This window comes from Caretta caretta, chromosome 9 (genome assembly GCF_965140235.1).
Source record: "Caretta caretta isolate rCarCar2 chromosome 9, rCarCar1.hap1, whole genome shotgun sequence".
In the NCBI taxonomy this organism is placed as follows: Eukaryota; Metazoa; Chordata; order Testudines; family Cheloniidae; genus Caretta; species Caretta caretta.
This window is the reverse complement of record NC_134214.1, coordinates 25,737,951-25,756,882: the sequence shown is the minus strand read 5'-3', so window position 1 is coordinate 25,756,882 and position 18,932 is coordinate 25,737,951. Positions and strand designations below refer to the sequence as shown.

General features: G+C 43.9%; 1 protein-coding gene across 2 annotated transcripts in view; it reads right to left on the bottom strand.

Annotated features, from left to right (window-relative positions):
• The window catches only part of DHX36 (DEAH-box helicase 36), a 41,828-nt gene extending 23,938 nt beyond the window's left edge, over nt 1–17,890 (bottom strand). Inside the window, exons 1-7 of one of the 2 annotated variants that reach the window (XM_048863585.2) lie at nt 17,594–17,890; nt 9,930–10,051; nt 7,215–7,407; nt 4,148–4,186; nt 2,555–2,725; nt 1,349–1,428; nt 16–90 (exon numbers count right to left, since the gene is read on the bottom strand). In XM_048863585.2, the coding sequence (XP_048719542.2) occupies nt 16–90; nt 1,349–1,428; nt 2,555–2,725; nt 4,148–4,186; nt 7,215–7,407; nt 9,930–10,051; nt 17,594–17,785 (872 nt within the window). In that variant the 5' untranslated portion in view covers nt 17,786–17,890. Of the gene's footprint in view, nt 1–15; nt 91–1,348; nt 1,429–2,554; nt 2,726–4,147; nt 4,187–7,214; nt 7,408–9,929; nt 10,052–17,593 lie in introns of those variants that run through there. The other variant, XM_048863586.2, reaches the window with a different exon arrangement.
• Between the last annotated feature and the right edge of the window lie 1,042 nt (nt 17,891–18,932).

Genomic DNA, 18,932 nt, shown 5'->3' with positions numbered 1-18,932 from the left:
AATATAAATACTTACTTGTCTGATTGGAGCCACTGAAGGACGATTCCTGTTGTACAATACAAAATGGAACCTTGTTTCCTTGGTAACCGACTGAAAAGAGATGCATTAAGAATTCTTGAATTCTCTTTTCTAATATTTTACAAAGTACTTTGAAAGCTCCAAAGCAGAATGCACTTTAAAGTGTCTATAATGACAGTCTACATCATTCAACTTATTCTCTAGGCCTGCTCATTTAGAACTAAATTAGTGCAAAACGGGATTAAGTCAGGGCTAGACCACAGTATGCCTATGATGAGGAATGGATCATTTGCAATCTAACAGTACCAGGCTTTACAGCCATTATTTGTCAGGATTAGCTTTTCCCTACTCATCCCAAATTGTTGTTAGACTAAAGACAAGGCAAAATATTGTTCTCTGTTAAACAGCGTTTATACATGAGAATATAATTTAGCTCCATGAATAATTGTACATCCTGAATAAAAACCATCTGTGCACAAAAACAACACTGGAAGATCAAATTACAGCATATTCTCTATTTTTAGCTTTTCAGCTTAGTTTTTCATTTAAGGATTATTCCAGATACATCAGCACCTACACTAGGGCCCTAAGCCTGCAAACACTGACGCAACATGCTTAACCTTACATGATTTGAATCAGACTATACATGGTAGTCAAATTAAACATATGCATAAATGTTCCCAGGATCAGGGCCTAAAACAGTTGACATTTTTAACTTTAACACTCCCTTCTATATGTCTGTTGTAATAAGGCTGTTTCCAGATTGCACAAGCTGTGATTTTCAACTTGACCAGTCAAATGGTTTCCAGTGTAACCAGAATTAGTACACAAGATATTTTTAAGTCTTTGAACCATAACATTGTTTTGTTCCTTCTCTGCCTCAACCAGATCTCTTATCTCACTCACCTTTTAACAGTTTAAGATGTGCATATTGATAGCCTGTTTACACTGTGCTATTTGTAATCCTTCCACCATGTGGCGTTCATTTTGTTTATCTATAAAGGATTAAAATCCCCTTTAAATTAACAGAATTACAGATTTAAACTTGCTCCCCCGTCACAGGAAAGTAGACTATACTACAAAAATTGACTTCTCACCAATTTAAGTGGCATCAAAGTTCAACCATTGTAGTCAAGCTTTCAAGTAAGTACTTATTTTTCCTCCCAACCATTTACAGGAAAATTGCTCAGGAATCCCCTCTGGGTGAAAGCAGTTAAGTATGTTCTGTCTATGCTTAAAATAGTATTTCAAATTTTCCTGTTTGATTTATACTGGATTTGTCAGTTTACATTCAAGTCAGCATACAAACACCAAGAAAACTATCATTTACCTCTGGAGACGAATTTGGTATCCTGTACTCTTGCCATTACCACACACTTCTGCCCTTTCAGCTGCAACTCTCTCTGCCACCTTAAAATCAAACCAAATAGCATCATGTTAAAAAAAAATAAAAATAAATAAGGCTTATCTGAACTTACAGGTATTCTTCAGTAGGAACTGTCTACCATAAAGAAGTTACATGTCAGTTTATAATAATGCTAAAACTACCTTTAATACCCTCCTCTGATGGATACAGCACTCCTTCGCCACAATCCAGGAACTGGTGTATAACCCAAAATATATTTCAAAAGACAGTAGAGCTGTTTTATAAAGGATGGAACTAAAGGTATTTCAATCCTCCCCCTTATAACTTAATAGCATGACATGCAACTCTTTACAGTAGCGGAACTCCTCTTTACAACCCAGCACCTCATATTTGTACTTAATGGAAACTATGCATTTTGTACATTCTAGTAGTCAAACTTCACGAGATAAACCAAGCTGAGAAACGCTCACCTCTAATTTTCTTTATCAATAGTTTGAGATCGAATTGTTTAGCAACGGTTAGCTGTACTATTCTGTGACCATCACACAGGATTGAGAAATGAGGCTGTAAGCATAGAAGACACTAATTTTTGAAGCTGTGCTGCTTCGTCCAGGAAAGTAATAGGAAAACACTTTCTGGGCAGCTCAAGAACAGCAAGACATAAGGTATCCAAAAAGCAAGAGTCTAAGTACAGACCCTTTCACATTTTCCTTTACCCTTAACTATGCCCATATTAGGTAAGAGTGCTGAGCAGGATACCCAATTAATAAGATCCACAAAGGTCTATAGGTAAGTTCTGGGTGAACTTCCACTACCCTTGCAGGTTGCACAGACCTGCCGAAGAGTTCAGCTTCAATGCTGCTTCCTTCAGAAGAGCAACACTGAACTCCAATCCTGCACATACATACTTGATAGATGCTTCAACATGACTCAAATACATTAATTATGGGTGCAACTATTAGCAGAATTGGGAATTTAAAATTGTAAACTCTTTGAGGGAATGACACATCCTATATGCTTGTACAGTGCATTGCAAAATGAGGCCTGGTTCTGATTAGGAACTTTGGGCAGTACTGCAATACAAGTAGTAAATAATTTGTCCACAATTTCTCTATTGCAAAAGGAAATTAATATTCAAAGAAACAATTAATTCTTCAGCACTGCACTTACTGAGATAGCACTGATCCTCCTAGGTTGGGTACATACAATCCTGCAAGCAGATCCTTTCCCTCTCTCTATACAGTCATCCAGAATGAACTGAGTAACTTGTGTCGTCTTTCCACAACCAGTCTCACCACTTATCACAGTCACCTGATTATTATTGATCATAGTTATCAGTTCCTATTTTAAAAGGAAAATATAATGTTATGTTGACAAATAGTCTTTTTAAACTGTATAATTCCCTATTCTTTTGAATTCAATTTAAAAGAACAAGCCACAGTACTTTAAAGGGACACATTTAGACACACATTTTATTAACAGTTTAGGGCCAGAGGTTCAAAGTGTGCCATGCACTTTAAATATATGACTAAGGCCATGCACAAATTACTTGTGTATACAGAATGAATACTATCATTTATGAAAATAGGGTTGCACAATGAACAGTCCAGAACTTTGGTTTATGAACAAACAGGGTTTGAGACCCCTTTGAAAATATAGCTAGCCCTAGATAATTGAAAATGAAAGCTTAACTTTTCACTTTTCCTGTTTGTTTGGCTTTTGTATTTCGTTCAGCTCAGTCACTGAAAAGAGACTGGTCTGTTTCTCGATAGTATTCAGCAGCACTTTCCATCTCACATATTTCAGCACAATGTTTCAGTGTTTGTGCTGCAATCACAGCAAGGGAATGTTTAAAACCCCACAAAAAGGTTACTGGAATCGGAAGAGCAATGGAACTATTTGTTTCTTAGATTTTGTCCTTTTTTGAAAGAGACAACTAAAATCAGGGACCAAAATGGACCTGAAAGTGTCCATTTACAGTACAAGTTATACTGTCCATTAAAGGTCTAACAAACCTACAAAAGAAAGCACATGGAGTACTTTCACCTTGATATGTAACATACAAGTTATTTAACCTAAGATGAAAATAACCCCCTTTGGCTAAAATGGTCCATAATTCACTCATTGCACGTAGGTAGCATAAAACAGCATGCAGCCACAATTGTGTGATCTAGAGACTAAAATGGAATAAAGACAAATTTTAATCAATGTTCAATCATAAGTCTCACATACATACCATGACCAGCAATAAAAATAGCCACACCTGGCAATTTTAGATATAATACAGTAAATAAAATGTTTATTAAAATTACAAGTAAGCACGGCAATTAGTCACCTTAGTTTCAAACAGCATGTAACATTTTAAAAGTTAAATCTGCAAAGTGAAGGATGAAAAAGCTATATAGTATTTTAAATATACTTGGTGCTCATTCCTGGTTTCCATGGAGACTGCTGCCTAGCTGTAAAACTGTATGGTTCAACATAAGTAGAGTGATCTTCCCTACATTGCACGTCAATGTGCTCAAAATCTTTTCTGGAAAGAAATTAGCTGTAATTATGAAGCCTCACATGTTCTGATGTCTTTAGAAGGTGGTAAGATTCTTTACATTTCCTCTAAAAAATATTTCAAACCAGAGGCCTTCTGTTATAAATCTGGGTCCAGTAATCATATTTTTCGTCTGAATTACAAACCCTTATTTTTCTATATTTATAACAAAATAGCAGAGGTGCACTGGATTTCAAAGTAAAAATAAACACATTTACCCTTCTTATCCCATAGGAAGGAAGTTTCTCTCGGAATCTCTGGGGGAAAAAACAAAGTTATATTCATTTTTAAAATACACTTATGCTTTGGAGGTAAAAAATACAATCAGTTTTGTTTATGATCAACAAACGTTTAATCTGAAAAAAGATAACTTACTTGTATAACAAGTTGTACATGCTTAGTCCTAGGTCCTGCAAACACTTATGTGTATGCTTAACTCTAAGTTTGTATGTAGTCCCATTGAAGTCAGCGAGACTATTCACATACTTAGGTATGTGTGTAAGCATTTGCAAGATTGTGGCCTTAGAGCAGGAGTGGGCAAACTACGGCCTGCGAGCTGTTTTAAGCTGGCCCACGAGCTCCTGCTGAGGAAAGGGTCTGGATTTTGCCCCGCTCCAGCCAGGGCGCTGGGTCCGGGGCTGCACCACGCAGCTCAGCCCCACTCCGGCGCTCCAGCACGTGGCTCAGGCCCACTCCAGTGCTCCGGCTGGGGCGCTGGGTCAGGGTCTGCACCAAGCGGCTCCTGCCACAGCATGGCCCTGCTCCAGCTTCTACGTGCTCCAATGGCCCCCTCCAGCTCTCCAATGGGAGCTTCAGGGGCAGCGCCTGCAGACTGGGCAGTGTGCAGAGCCACCTGGCCATGCCTCTGAGTAGGAGCCGGAGAAGGAACATGCCACTGCTTCTGGGAGCCGCTTGCGATAAGCGCTGCTCGGAATCTGCACCCCTGAACCTCTCCTCATGCCCAAACCCCCTGCCCTGATTCCCCTCCCGCTCTCCAAACCTCTCATCCCCAGCCCCACCCCAGAGCCCAGACCCCTAACCAGAGCCTTCACCCCTCCCGCACCCCAACCCCAGTTTTGTGAGCATTCATGGCCTACCTTACAATTTCTGTTTCAGTAAGGTGTTTGATACTGTGCCATATGGGGAATTATTAGTTAAATTGGAAAAGATGGGGACCAATATGAACACTGAAAGGTGGATAAGGAATTGGTTAAAGGGGAGACTACAACGGGTCCTACTGAAAGGTGAACTGTCAGGCTGGAGGGAGGTTACCAGTGGAGTTCCTCAAGGATCAGTTTTGGGACCAATCTTATTTAATCTTTTTATTACTGACCTCGGCACAAAAAGTGGGAGTGTGTTAATAAAGTTTGCAGATGATACAAAGCTGGGAGGTATTGCCAATTTAGAGAAGGACCAGGATATCATACAGGAGGATCTGGATGACCTTGTAAACTGGAGTAATAGTAATAGGATGAAATTTAATAGTGAGAAGTGTAAGGTCGTGCATTTAGGGATTAATAACAAGAATTTTAGTTATAAGCTGGGGACGCATCAATTAGAAGTAACAGACGAGGAGAAGGACCTTGGAGTATTGGTTGATCATAGGATGACTATGAGCCGCCAATGTAATATGGCTGTGAAAAAAGCTAATGCGGTCTTGGGATGCATCAGAAGAGGTATTTCCAGTAGGGATAAGGAGGTTTTAGTACCGTTATACAAGGCACTGGTGAGACCTCACCTGGAATACTGTGTGCAGTTTTGGTCTCCCATGTTTAAGAAGGATGAATTCAAACTGGAACAGGTACACAGAAGGGCTACTAGGATGATCCGAGGAATGGAAAACCTGTCTCATGAAAGGAGACTCAAGGAGCTTGGCTTATTTAGCCTAACTAAAAGAAGGCTGAGGGGAGATATGATTGCTCTCTATAAACATATCAGAGCGACAAATTCCAGAGAGGGAGAGGAATTATTTAAGCTCAGTACCAGTGTGGACACAAGAACAAATGGATATAAACTGGTCACCAGGAAGTTTAGACTTGAAATTAGACAAAGGTTTCTAACCATCAGAGGAGTGAAGTTTTGGAATAGCCTTCCAAGGGAAGCAGTGGGGGCAAAAGATCTATCTGGCTTTAAGATTAAACTTGATAAGTTTATGGAGGAGATGGTATGATAGGATAACATGATTTTGGTAATTAACTGATCTTTAAATATTCATGGTAAATAGGCCTAATGGCCTGTGATGGGATGGGATCTGAGTTACCCAGGGAAGAATTTTCTGTAGTATCTGGCTGGTGAACCTTGCCCATATGCTCAGGGTTTAGCTGATCGCCATATTTGGGGTCGGGAAGGAATTTTCCTCCAGGGCAGATTGGAAGAGGCCCTGGAGGTTTTTTGCCTTCCTCTGTAGCACTTGCTGGAGGATTCTCTGTATTTGAAGTCTTTAAACCACGATTTGAGGACTTCAATAGCTCAGACATAGGTGAGTTTTTCAGGAGTGGGTGGGTGAGATTCTGTGGCCTGTGTTGTGCAGAAGGTCAGACTAGATGATCATAATGGTCCCTTCTGACCTTAGTATCTATGAATCTATATTCCCCGATGTGGCCCTCAGGCCAAAAAGTTTGCCCACCTGCCTGAGAGTCATATTATGACCTTCTGGATTCGGCCAGAAAGGAATAATTGAAATTAGCTGATATGAGTCCATCCTCCTACATAAGATCTTGAAGGCAGATCAGCATCACCTTATGATAAACTGTGTCAAAAGCAACTGGTATGTCCACATCAACATTGTTGGTTCTTTCACCACCACCAGAGCAACCAGAATGATTTCTAGGCCAAAAACTGGTCTAAAGGTGGATTACTGGTATTATGGATGAATTATCTAATTCATTCACTTAAAAATAAATCATATCATGCTGTCCACTGCCTTGCATTCAGATGTTAGCATTTGAGGATGAAATTCATATGAAAAATATTATACAAAATAAATTTTTATGTTCAGAAGTAGTCACAGGAGTGTTAATATTTTCCAAATGTTATACTATTGGTAATTTCCATGTACAAGTGTTTATTGAAGTGGTGGACAGCTGATAAATTGGATAAAGGAACATTATGACAGTATCAAAAAAAGTATTTTCACGTAAGTGACACTAAACAGATTTTCATGATGACACTTTTCCATTAACAAGGGTATAAAAGGTAACTAGTTTTTGCTTATAAAAATAAAAAACTATTATAAATAAAAACATTAGCATAAGTTGTGGCTTCTAGTTAACCGTTATCTAGTACCTGCATTTCAATGTATCTAGGATCAAATTTCTTCTTTCTTAACTCTTCTCTAAATTTCTCATTCAAATCAATATCTGGCTCATTTTCTTGAAAGAGATATTCTGAATCTCGATCTACGAATGTTTTCTCCAAAATTGGTCTCTGCTTTACAGAAGTCTTCGCCAAGGTTGGTTTCTCTACAGGTACCTCTGGACTATATCAGAAACAAAGATTTGATTATAATGCAATTTCCACATATCAACTCAGGCATAGCTTGAAAAAGTCCACTCAGCAGAGGTAAGTACAAAAGTTTCCCTGGTGAGCATGGGGACGTTATAAATGTCTGCAAAATTTAAGATACGTACAAATTTAAATTGTCCTAGAATATAATTTGGTAAAGTTGTTTTTACATATACCAATAGACATACAGTATTACCATAATTAAAATTATATATTTTTTCAAACAGTTTAACAAACTATTCCACTGCAGTGTTTGAAACCAATCACTGCCATACAAGCCATCTGCAAGTGAAACTGACTAAACACAAATAAAGGCTTTGAGTTTCCTTATTCAAGCTGAGAGAAATGCAAAAGAGGTATAAGAGTATAGTGACAAGTAAATAGGATTTTTAAAGCTCTCAATTTTACTAATCTTTGGTATTAAAAATACTGCCAATTTGAGATATAGTCAATTTTTTGAAGTTAGTTAAAATTTATTTCAGGTACTATGCTTGCCAGCACTCTGACAATTTTTGTGGCTCTACAATTCACTTTTTCCTCCTTCAAAATTTTTTTTATCCCCATTACAATGCAAAAGATCCATACGAGCTGTGGAAAACTAGATACAAATTGCTGTCAAATGCATAAAATTTATCACAGTAGCAAGTAAAAAAATTCAGATAGAAGAGTGACTGCTAAGTAGATGGTGTCTGTTTTATTACAATACAAGTAATAGACTTTTTGTTTACAACATAGGATTGTTACCTTGTGTCCCTTTAAGTCTGTATCTAAAATAGGTTTCTCCTACTTATGTAGCAGAGAATACCGACTGTAAACCAATGTAATGGTGTCTGAGTCTGCAGACAGAACTACTGCCTTAACTATTCTCATTGCCCCCTCTCATAATTGGATATGACTGGAAGAACAGGACCATAACTTTTTTCTTGTGGCAGAGTGAAATTAACAAGATTCTGGTGGTTTGTTTCATTACTGCTATTGAGAATCCTGTCTGTAGAAATGAAATTGTCAAGAAGTGTGCCTATTTCACTTCAGCTTAGAAAACATTAACTGAGGCTGAACCTATTCAGGAGGAGAACTCAAAAAATGGAGGCCTGGGAAGAACAGAGTAAGATAGTACTCTGGCATTTGGGGTGCAGAGACAATTTCAGAACCACACCCATTCCCCAACAATCTTTGGGGTGGGAAAGAGAGCACTCTTCCCTTCCAACAGCAAGGGGAGCCTCAACATTTATCACATACTTACTAGCCACAGTCTGATGCTCAAGATTAACTTTGATGTTTTAAGAGTATGCCAGGCCAAAGGTATTTAGACACCTAACTCTCATTGATTTCAAAGGTAGTTTTGGCACCAAAACACACTTAAAAATCTGGCTTTAGGGACTTAATACACTCTTAAAATATCCAAGCTGCAGTGTAAAGAGAGTCAGGAATTCTTATTACATCTAAACTGAGTAGGAATAAATACTACAGTGGCAAAGAAGAGTCTTCTCTACACTACAGCTTCTACAGTTGTTGCCACTAATGGTGAATTACAGCTATAAAGTTTGCTAGCATAAGACCAGAGAGAAACTGTATCAAAAAATGGAGTTCACAAGCATCCTTGGAAGTCCAGCATCCTGCCCCCTCCCTCCCAGCAGCTGGGTATGAAAAAGAGGTAAAAATCTGTGGAACTCGCTGGGTGAAGATACCCCCTCTTCCTCCACCTTCTACCCCCAATATTTCCTATTAGTATGGCCCTTTGATATTTTTTGTCCAAATTTTCCCACATTTTACAAGAACTATTATTCATTTTTTACTGATTTTCACCCAAATTCACAAGTACATGAAAATACCAGTTACTTTAAGAAAATCCAATCCATTACATTAGGTAGATGTGTTTATGTTATATTAAAATTAGTCCACGTGTAAATGCAAGACTAAGTAAGGCCATGTTGCGGAAGATACACACAGACACATAGGTGTGCATATGTGTACATCCTGTTGATATTCAGTTCATTAAATAAACCACAGCATTACACTGCTTTTACTTTCAATATTCTTATCTTTTCCACTATTTGTTGCTTCTTCCTGTCCCCCCAAACACTAAACCAGATATTTATCCAGAAAACCGAAGTTAATTTTTTGCACCAATTTTCAACCATTTAATTTTTGTAACAAACACTTATAAATGCCCAGGTAAACAAAATAAAAACGAAAAATTAAGGTTCTCGCCTATTGGCTTATTTATGGTTAGTACATTTAGTCTTCTGTTGTGGGTAAAAATTTCAAACCCAAAACTCAAGCATAACCTAGAAAATTGTTTGAAAACAATTTTAATTCAAACTAATTATTTCCTTCATGTGTTACTACTTAAAAAAAAATCAGCATTTATAAAATTTTATTTATTTAATCTAACCCACATGATGACACCACCTTTAACTTTAGCAGTTACTACCGAAATCTTTTGCCACCATTTTCTAAAAAAGAAACCCATAGCATAAGCGATTGATTTTTTACCCTTCTTCCTCACCGGACCACCATGACACAGATTCTTGTTCTTTTTCATTTCTAGTCTGGACAGTATTCAGCAACTGAACAATCTGTTCTTCCCTGCGTTCATCCATACGCACCACAGCTCTCTAATTTGAGGAAAGAAAAACAGCTTTTCCACCAGTGTTTAAGAGCATATAGTCATGTTCAAAATTTATTTGCAGGCTTGGTTTAACCACAAAAATGTTTTTCCATTTTCCTGCAATTGTAACAGTAGTATAATTTATGGGACTACAAAATTAAACTTGTTTATCCACAATGTAGGTGGTGAGTGGGTCTTTTCCATCATGCCCTACAAGACATTTTAGCAACCACACAGATTTTGACTTATCTATATACTTGCAGTCAGTCATGCACAAATTATTATTTGTAAGGAGGATTTTTTAAGTGGTATTCTTTGCATTACAGATGTAAGGAGAACCAAGTTTAAGAAACTGAGACATCACATTCTCACTCCTAGAATGCTAATCTTTTTAGTCACCTCGACATACCAAAACCCCCTACTTACAGTGAATCCTGTTAATAGCCACCAAGGAGACTTTTTTCTGACCATTTTAACAGGTTAAGACAAGCTTTGACGTATTTAGGACTTTTCGATGTTTAGCTATTAATTACAGAACCAAAATAATAAATTTTTCGTTGCTTTTTAAAAAGAATCTCTCTCTCTCTTCCTCTACATTCTGTGCCTCCTATCTTCTCTGCACCTGTGGAGGTGTACAGATACCACAGAGAAATGCTATTAGAAATACCTGTACTGTTGCATGCAATACTTCCCATAGCGGAAAAAACACAACCCCTGAGAATCCTCACTTTTCCCACTACAGCTCTTATGTCACTGCTAGAGAAGCAAAAAGTGATCCCCCTTTTCTGCAGGGGAGTTTTAAAAACAGGGATGAGGAATAGCACAAACATGAACAGCGTTCTCCCAGGCTACCTGCTTTTAACCATTTAGCTTTTCAGACACAGGGGTACTTCCTTTACCATTTTCTGGAGCTTGCTTGCTCTGGAAAGGATAGCTGAAAGAGGGATAAGACACAGCGTGAAGCCTAGGCAACTCTCTGACACCACATTCTACAGGGCATTACCCTCTGATCCCACTGAGGGGTACCAAAAGAAACTGCACCATCTGCTCAAGAAACTCCCTGAGGCAGCACAGGAACAAATCTACACAGATACACCCCTAGAATACCCCTGTTCAGGGTTCTGCCACCCAAGATCCATAAACCTGGGAATCCTGGACTCCTCATCATCTCAGGCACTTGCATCCTGACTGCACGATTGTCTGGCTATGTGGACTCTCTCCTCAGGCCCTATGCTACAGCACTCCCAGCTATCTTCGAGACACCACTGACTTCCTGAGGAAATTACAATCCATTGGTGATCTTCCAGAAACACCTGATTAGGTGAAATGTAGACTTTTACATCCACAGTCTACACTATAGATATAGAAGCTCTCTACACCAACATTCCACACAGAGATGGACAACAAGCCGTCAGGAACAGTATCCCGGATAACGTCACGGCAGACCTGGTGGGTGAGCTTTGTGACTTTGTCCTCACCCACAACTATTTCAGATTTGGGGACGATTTATACCTTCAAGTCAGCGGCACTGCAATGGGTACCCTCATGGCCCCACAGTATATCAACATTTTTATGGCTGACTTAGAGCAACGCTTCCTTAGCTCTTGTCCCCTAGCGCCCCTATTCTATTTGCACTACATTGATGACATCTTCATCATCTGGACCCATGGGAGGGAGGCCCTTGAGGAAGTCCACCAGGACCTCAACAATTTCCATCCCACCATCAACCTCAGCCTGGACCAGTCCACACAAGAGATGCACTTCCTGAACACTACTGTGCAAATAAGTGATGGTCACATAAACACCATTCTATACCAGAAACCTACTGACCGCTATACTTACCTATATGCCTCCAGCTTTCATCCAGACAACATCACATGATCCATTGTCTACAGCCAAGCCCTAAGAGACAACCGCATTTGCTCCAATCCCTCACACAAACAGGATATCTATCAAGCGTTCTTAAAACTACAATACCCACCTGGAGAAGTGAAGAAACAGATTGACAGAGCCAGAAGGGTACCCAGAAGTCACCTACTCCAGGACAGGCCCAACAAAGAAAGTAACAGAACGCTATTAACCATCACCTTCAGCCCCCAACTAAAACCTCTCCAGCACATCATCAAGGATCTACAATCTATCCTGAAGGATGATCCCTCACTTTCATAGACCTTGGGAGACAGGACAGGCCCTCAACCTGAAGCAAACAGACAGACAGCAACTACACATCAGACAGCCCCTTAACCTGAAGCAAACTAACCAGCAACTACACATCACACAACAGAAACACTAACCCAGGAACCAATCCCTGCAACAAACTCCACTGCCAACACAGTCCACATATCTATCCAAGGGACACCATCATAGGACCTAACCACATCAGCCACACCATCAGGGGCTCGTTCACCTGCACATCTACCAATGTGATATATGCCATCATGTACTAGCAATGCCCCTCTGCCACGTACATTGAACAAACCGGACAGTCTCTACGCAAAAGAATAAAAGGACACAAATCAGACATCAAGAATTGTAACATTCAAAACCAGCAGGAGAGCACTTCAATCTCCCCAGATACTCAATAACAGACTTAAAAGTGGCCATTCTTCAGCCAAAAAAACTTCAAAAACAGATTTCAATGAGAAACTGCAGAACTGGAATTAATTTGCAAACTTGACACCATCAAATTAGGCTTGAATAAAGACTGGGAGTGGCTAGGTCACTACAAAAAAAATAATTTTCCCTCTGTTGACACTCACACCTGCTCGTCAACTGCTGGGAATGGGCCACATATACCCTAATTGAATTGGCCTTGTTAGGACTGACCCCCCACTTGGTAAGGCAACTCCCATCTTTTCACGTGGTATATATTTATATCTGCCTACTGTATTTTCCACTCTATGCATCTGATGAAGGTTATAGCCCATGAAAGCTTATACCCAAATAAATTTGTTAATCTCTAAGGTGCCACAAGGACTCCTTGTTGTTTTTGCTGATACAGACTAAGGCCTTGGCTGCACTTGCGAGTTATAGCGCAATAAAGGAGCCCCGGGCACACTAGCTCACTACCCATTTACACTGGCAAGGCATGTAGAGCGCTCTGACTCTGGCTACAGCGCTGCTGGTACTCCACCTTGGCGAGTGGAATAACGTTTGCTGCGTCCCCGCTGGAGTGCCGCGGCGCCAGTGTGGACGTCCTGGTCCTATAGTGCGCTCTGATCAGCCTCCAGAAGTGTCCCACAATGCCTGTGCTAGCCACTCTGGTCATCACTTTGAACTCTACTGCCCTGCCCTCAGCTGACCAACCGTCAGACCCGCCCTTTAAATTCTCTGGGAATTTTGAAAAATCTCTTCTTGTTTGCTCAGCCGGGCATGGAGTGCTCTCAGCGAACCTTTCCAGGTGAACATGCCTCCACGCGCCAGGCGAGCCCCAGTATGGAGCAATGGCAAGTTGCTAGATCTCATCAGTGTTTCAGGGGAGGAAGCTGTCCAGTCCCAGCTGCACTCCACCTGTAGGAATTACTATACCTTCAGGCAGGTATCAAGGGACATGATGGAAAGGGGCAATGACTGGGATGCACTGCAGTGCAGGATTAAAGCGAAGGAGCTGCGGAATGCATACCACAAACCCCGCAAGGCAAACCGCTGCTCCAGTGCTGCCCCCGCGACCTGCCGTTTCTACAAAGAGCTGGACGCAATACTTGGGGGCGACCCCACCTCCACTCTGAGGACCACGATGGACACTTCAGAGCCCAGTGCAACAAGGCAGGAGGAGCAGCAGCAAAGCAGGAGCGAGGGTGCTGAGACGGAGGAAGATGCCCCGGAATCCCGAGATGCATGCAGCCAGGAGCTGTTCTCAAGCCAGGAGGAAGGTAGCCAGTCGCAGCGGCCGGTGCTTGGTAAAGGACAAACACTAGAGGAGGTTCCCGGTAAGCGGCTTTTATTTTGGGAAGGAAGTTATTCGTGCGGCTCTTGGGGCGAGGAGGGTTTGGGCTGCATGCATGTCTAGATGCGGAATAGGGCGATGACGTGCTCTCTCACATCGTAGTAATCGGCCTCAGTGATCTCTTCAAAGGCCTCATCCAGAAATTGAGCAATGTGCTTGCGCAGGTTTCTCGAGAGAGCCACTGTGGTCCTTGTCCCAGTCAGGCTAACTTGTTCATGCCACTGTGCCATGAGGGGCGGGGGAACCATTGCTGCATACAGGCAAGCTGCGTATGGGCCAGGGCGGAAGCCGCATTGCAGTAGAAGACCCTCCCTTGCTTCCCAGGTCACCTTCAGCAGTGAGCTATCTTCCAGGACGAACTCCTGTGGAAAATGTGGGGACGGTGTTCAGTAAAGGGGGCCCCTGCTGCGGTTGGCTCTCCTCAAGGCACAGAAACCCAGAGGAAAGTACAGCTGTGAAACAATCAGTCACGCTTGACCCTGTGCTTACTCACCATTTTGGGGCTCCTGTGGGTCATGTGCGCTCGCTTTGGGACGGGCAAATTATGCTATTGTGTAGACTGTGCTTGCCCTTAAGTACGGGGGAATCATTGCTCTGTCTGGTATGAACAATGCTGCATTTGTTAAGTGTTGCATTTTGCCTTTATAGATGCAACCTTGAATCAGAAAGAGGCCACGTAGAAGCAAGGAAGACATGTTGCATGAAGTAATTAAGCATTCAAGTAATGAAAATCAAAAAGTGCAGGAGAGTGAAAGGAGGGTCCGCCAGCAGAATGTGGATCACCGGCACCAAAGCACGGAGCGGCTGCTAAGCATCATGGAGCACCAAGCGGACTCGACACAGGCGCTCGTAGCAATACAGGCAGAGCACTACCACCCCCCCAAACCCCCCTTATCCCAAAATTCTTTCCTTTATGCCCCTATGTCACCTCCAACCCACTTTCCCCAACATCCGGGTTCTTACCACCACCAACACCTGCCTCCAACACCTGTAGCTTCACCACCCAGCCCTGAAAACTATGACCCTTACCCACTGTGCTCAACCCCCATCACCATGCAGTATAGCCATCCTGAAGTGCAGCACTCATTGCACAGCACTCCAGACAGGACATATGCAAATCGGTGATTGTACCATTCCACACCCCCTTGCCCTTTTTGTTTCCCAAGCAGTTGTGTCTCTTTTCAATAAAATAATTTTCTTTTAAATAAATGGATTTTTTGGCTTTGAAAACATTCTTTATTACTGCATAAAGTAAAAGATACCTTAGCCCAGGAAAGAAACAGACACTGCAAGTCAGTATAGCAAACACAGATTCCTACTAACATTGGAACCACTGCACCTCACTCCCGTGCAGGGCATCAGACATTACTGGTGGCTTTCAGCTTCAAATTGCTCCCTCAAGGAATCCCTAATCCTTGCAGCCCCACACTGGGCCCCTCTAATAGCAATGCTCTCTGGCTGTTCAAATTCAGCCTCCAGGTGTTGAACCTCCGAGTTCCATACCTGAGCGAATCTTCCACCCTTTCTGTCACAAACGTTACGGAGGGTACACCATGTGGATATAACTGCAGGGATGCTGTCATCGGCCAGGTCCTGCTTCTCCTACAGAGAGCACCAGCGGCCCTTTAGATGGCCAAAAGCACACAGTCATTCTGCATCGGCTCAGCCTGTTGTTGAACCACTCCTTGCTGCTGTCAAGACTCCCTGCGTGGGGTTTCATGAGCCACGGGATTAAAGGGTAAGCGGGGTCTCCAAGGATCACAATGGGCTTTTTGAATTCCCTACGGTGATCTTCTGGTCTGGGAAAAAAGTCCTGGCTTGCAGCTTCCTGAACAGGCCAGTGTTCCGAAAGATGTGTGCATCATGCACCTTTCCGGGCCAGCCTGTGTTAATGTCAATGAAATGCCCACGGTGATCCACAAGCACCTGGAGAACCATCGAGAAATACCCCTTCCGATTAACATACTTGGAGGCTACGTGAGCTGGTGCCAGAATTGGAATATGCGTCCCACCTATTGCCCCTCTACAATTACAGAAACCCATTTGTGCAAAGCCAGCCACAATGTCATGCACATTACCCAGAGTCATGGGTCTTCTGAGCAGGATGCAATTAATGGCCCTGTAAACTTGCATCAACACGATTCCAACGGTTGACTTCCCCGCTCCAAACTGGTTAGGGACCGATTGGTAGCTGTCTGGAGTTGCCAGCTTCTCCACCATCAGGGCAGCTCTCAGTCTTGTGTCCTTGTGCAGCAGGGTGGGGGTGAGCTTTTCTCATCCTAAAGTTCTGCAGCCACTGCTCGTCATCCCAGACTTGCATGACGATGTGATCCCACCACTCAGTGCTTGTTTCCCCGAGCCCAAAAACGGCGTTTCAAGGTGGTGAGCATGTCCGTGAATGCCACAAGCAAACTCGCATCACATGCACTACTCGAGTTGATATCATCGTCTGAGCCCTCACTGTCACTTTGGATCATAAGGAATAACTCGACTGCCAAAGTGATGTGCTGGCGAGACTCATCAGCATAGTCCTCAGCAGTTCGGGCTCCATTCCCGCAGACCGAAAGGGAAGACAGAGTGCGCAGTACAAAAAACGTTGAAAGATGGTGCCAAATGTGGATGGAAGCACAAGGATTGCTGGGATGTGAACCGATGCATCACGGGGCGTTGGGAGAGGACCCAGAATGCCCTGAACTCCCCGCCCCCTTCCCACAAGCCACAGCACCAGAATGGGAAGAGGTGCTCTGTGGGATACCTGCCCATAATACACCGCTCCCAATGCCGCTGCAAGTGCCGCAAATGTGGCCATGCCAGTGTGCTTGCAGCTGTCAGTGTCAACAGACTGCAGCGCTTTCCCTACTGCGCTCTATGAACGCGGGTTTAACTCACAGCGCTCTACATCTGCAAATGTAGCCATGCCCTAACACAGCTACCCCTCTGAAACCTATCAATACAGCATGTCATCGTTAAACTGGGTTGTGTTCTCTACAGATTACTGTAGTAGGGCAGGTTGGGTGGGGTTCTTTTGTTTGTTGTTGTTTTTTGAGCAAAACCTTAAAAACTAACATCCTGTCTACTCTGCATGCCCAAACATTTCATAGCACTTGTCTTCAGAGCAAAGTTTTGTTTCTCACAATCTTGGCTAAAATTTGCATGCCTGACCACAGCCCAAGCGGCACAGCCTACTAGCGGTCTCCTGTCCTGCACCCTAGGTAGCTTTCTTTATGCACGTAGTCTGGTACCGGGGCGGATTTGACGGTAGTAGTTATCCGGCTCCGTGGCTAAGACCATCATGCGCCCCTCCCCCCCTGGGGGGGACAAATAAGTTGGGGGTGTGCACGTGCATGGAGAGAGCGACAGACCACACAACAGTAGCCGACCATGGGCCCAGGGTCCAGCGCAGCAGAACCCGGGCTTTGCACCCACCCGCTGCCAGGGAAACGTCCCAGGGCCTGGGGACCGTGCCAGGGGCTGGCGGCCCGTCCAGCGGGGAAGGGCGAGGGACAGGGGGAGAAGAGGGGGAGCCGGGGGGGGGGCAGCGGGGGCTGAGCCCCGGGCCCAGGAGGCGGACAAGAGGCGCCGGATACGCGCCGCGGCCGTTACCTGCTGCCTGTCAGGCTCTTTGCTTTTCTGGCCCTGCTTCCGCGCGTACCACAGCCCGATGTCGCGGCCCTTGAGGTGGCTGGGATGCCGGCCCCGGCCCCCGCGGCCTTCGGGTCCCCCCGCGGAGGAGGAGGAAGGCCGGGGGCCCCCTCCTCCTCCGCGGCTCCAGTCCCTGCGGTGCTCGAAGCTCATCCTGCTCCGCTCAGGTCGCCGCACGGGGTAGGACGCAGGGAGCGGAGCACCCTCAAGAAGCCGGCGGCAGCGCCTGGCGGAACCGGAAGTCGACCGTCTCTCTCCCTTTCCTCACTTCCGTTCCACCTCGCAACGCCTCCGAGGGCGCTGGCGTGTCGCTGTGGCAGGCATCAGCACGTTCCCCGGCGCGCGGGCTGCTGGTCCAAACCTAGCGGGGAGCGCTGTGCGGGATGTGTTGGGAAATTCGGGGGGAGGGGAACAGACTCCCGAACTGTGCCAGCGTGTCGCAGTGGTTAGAGTGGCCGCCTGGTACCCTCGTAGACCGGGGTTCTAATCCCGGCCGCCCGCATGGGGGTGGGGGCTTTGCTCAATCACACTTTCCTTCCCTTCTCCGCGGTCCGTGAAGCGTCCTGGCTGTGCTTCGCTATGAGCTCACAGGGCCTTTTTCTAGGCTGGGTTGGTGCCTGTCTATGCAGTGAAGCGGGAGGAGTCAGCCCGTGACTCAGAACCTTTCTCCCTTTGAGAAGGAAAGCCTAGAATCCACCTCTGCCCACCCTGTTAACTCTGAAACCTACAGACAACACCAGCGTCCAACCTTACCAGCCAGAAATGTGGGAACAGTGTAAAATGCAGGGGCTACTGCACTCCTTTTACTAGTCATGTCACAAATAAAAGTGTGATGTAAAAACATCTGTAGATGTAACCCACACACCTCCTGGGTATGGTGTTCTGTCCCCTCTAAATGGTACCAAGACTACTTAGAGATGAATGAGTCTGCTACAGCCCTGGCTAACGGCCAGGTGGCTTTTGGCTCATGCATTAAGCTTCATGGGTCCCAGGTTTGACCCCGCCCGCCACCAATCAGGGTCTGTTGGTGTTACATAGATGCCGAAGAATTTTCACTACAGTCCTGCTGCACCCAGGCACCTTGCTACAGAGTAGAAGCCATGTGCTGCACTGTCAAGTGCCTTGAGTTAAGGAGCCACTAAATCCAGGAGCACAACAAACAGGTAGGGACTATGTACTGGAGGCTAGATCAAGTATTGCCACTGTTCTTGGGCATTGTCCATTAAGACAAAGTTATCACATTACACTATTGTGATATATATGTTGTAATGTTGCATCATCATTTGCATCATCCCCAGAT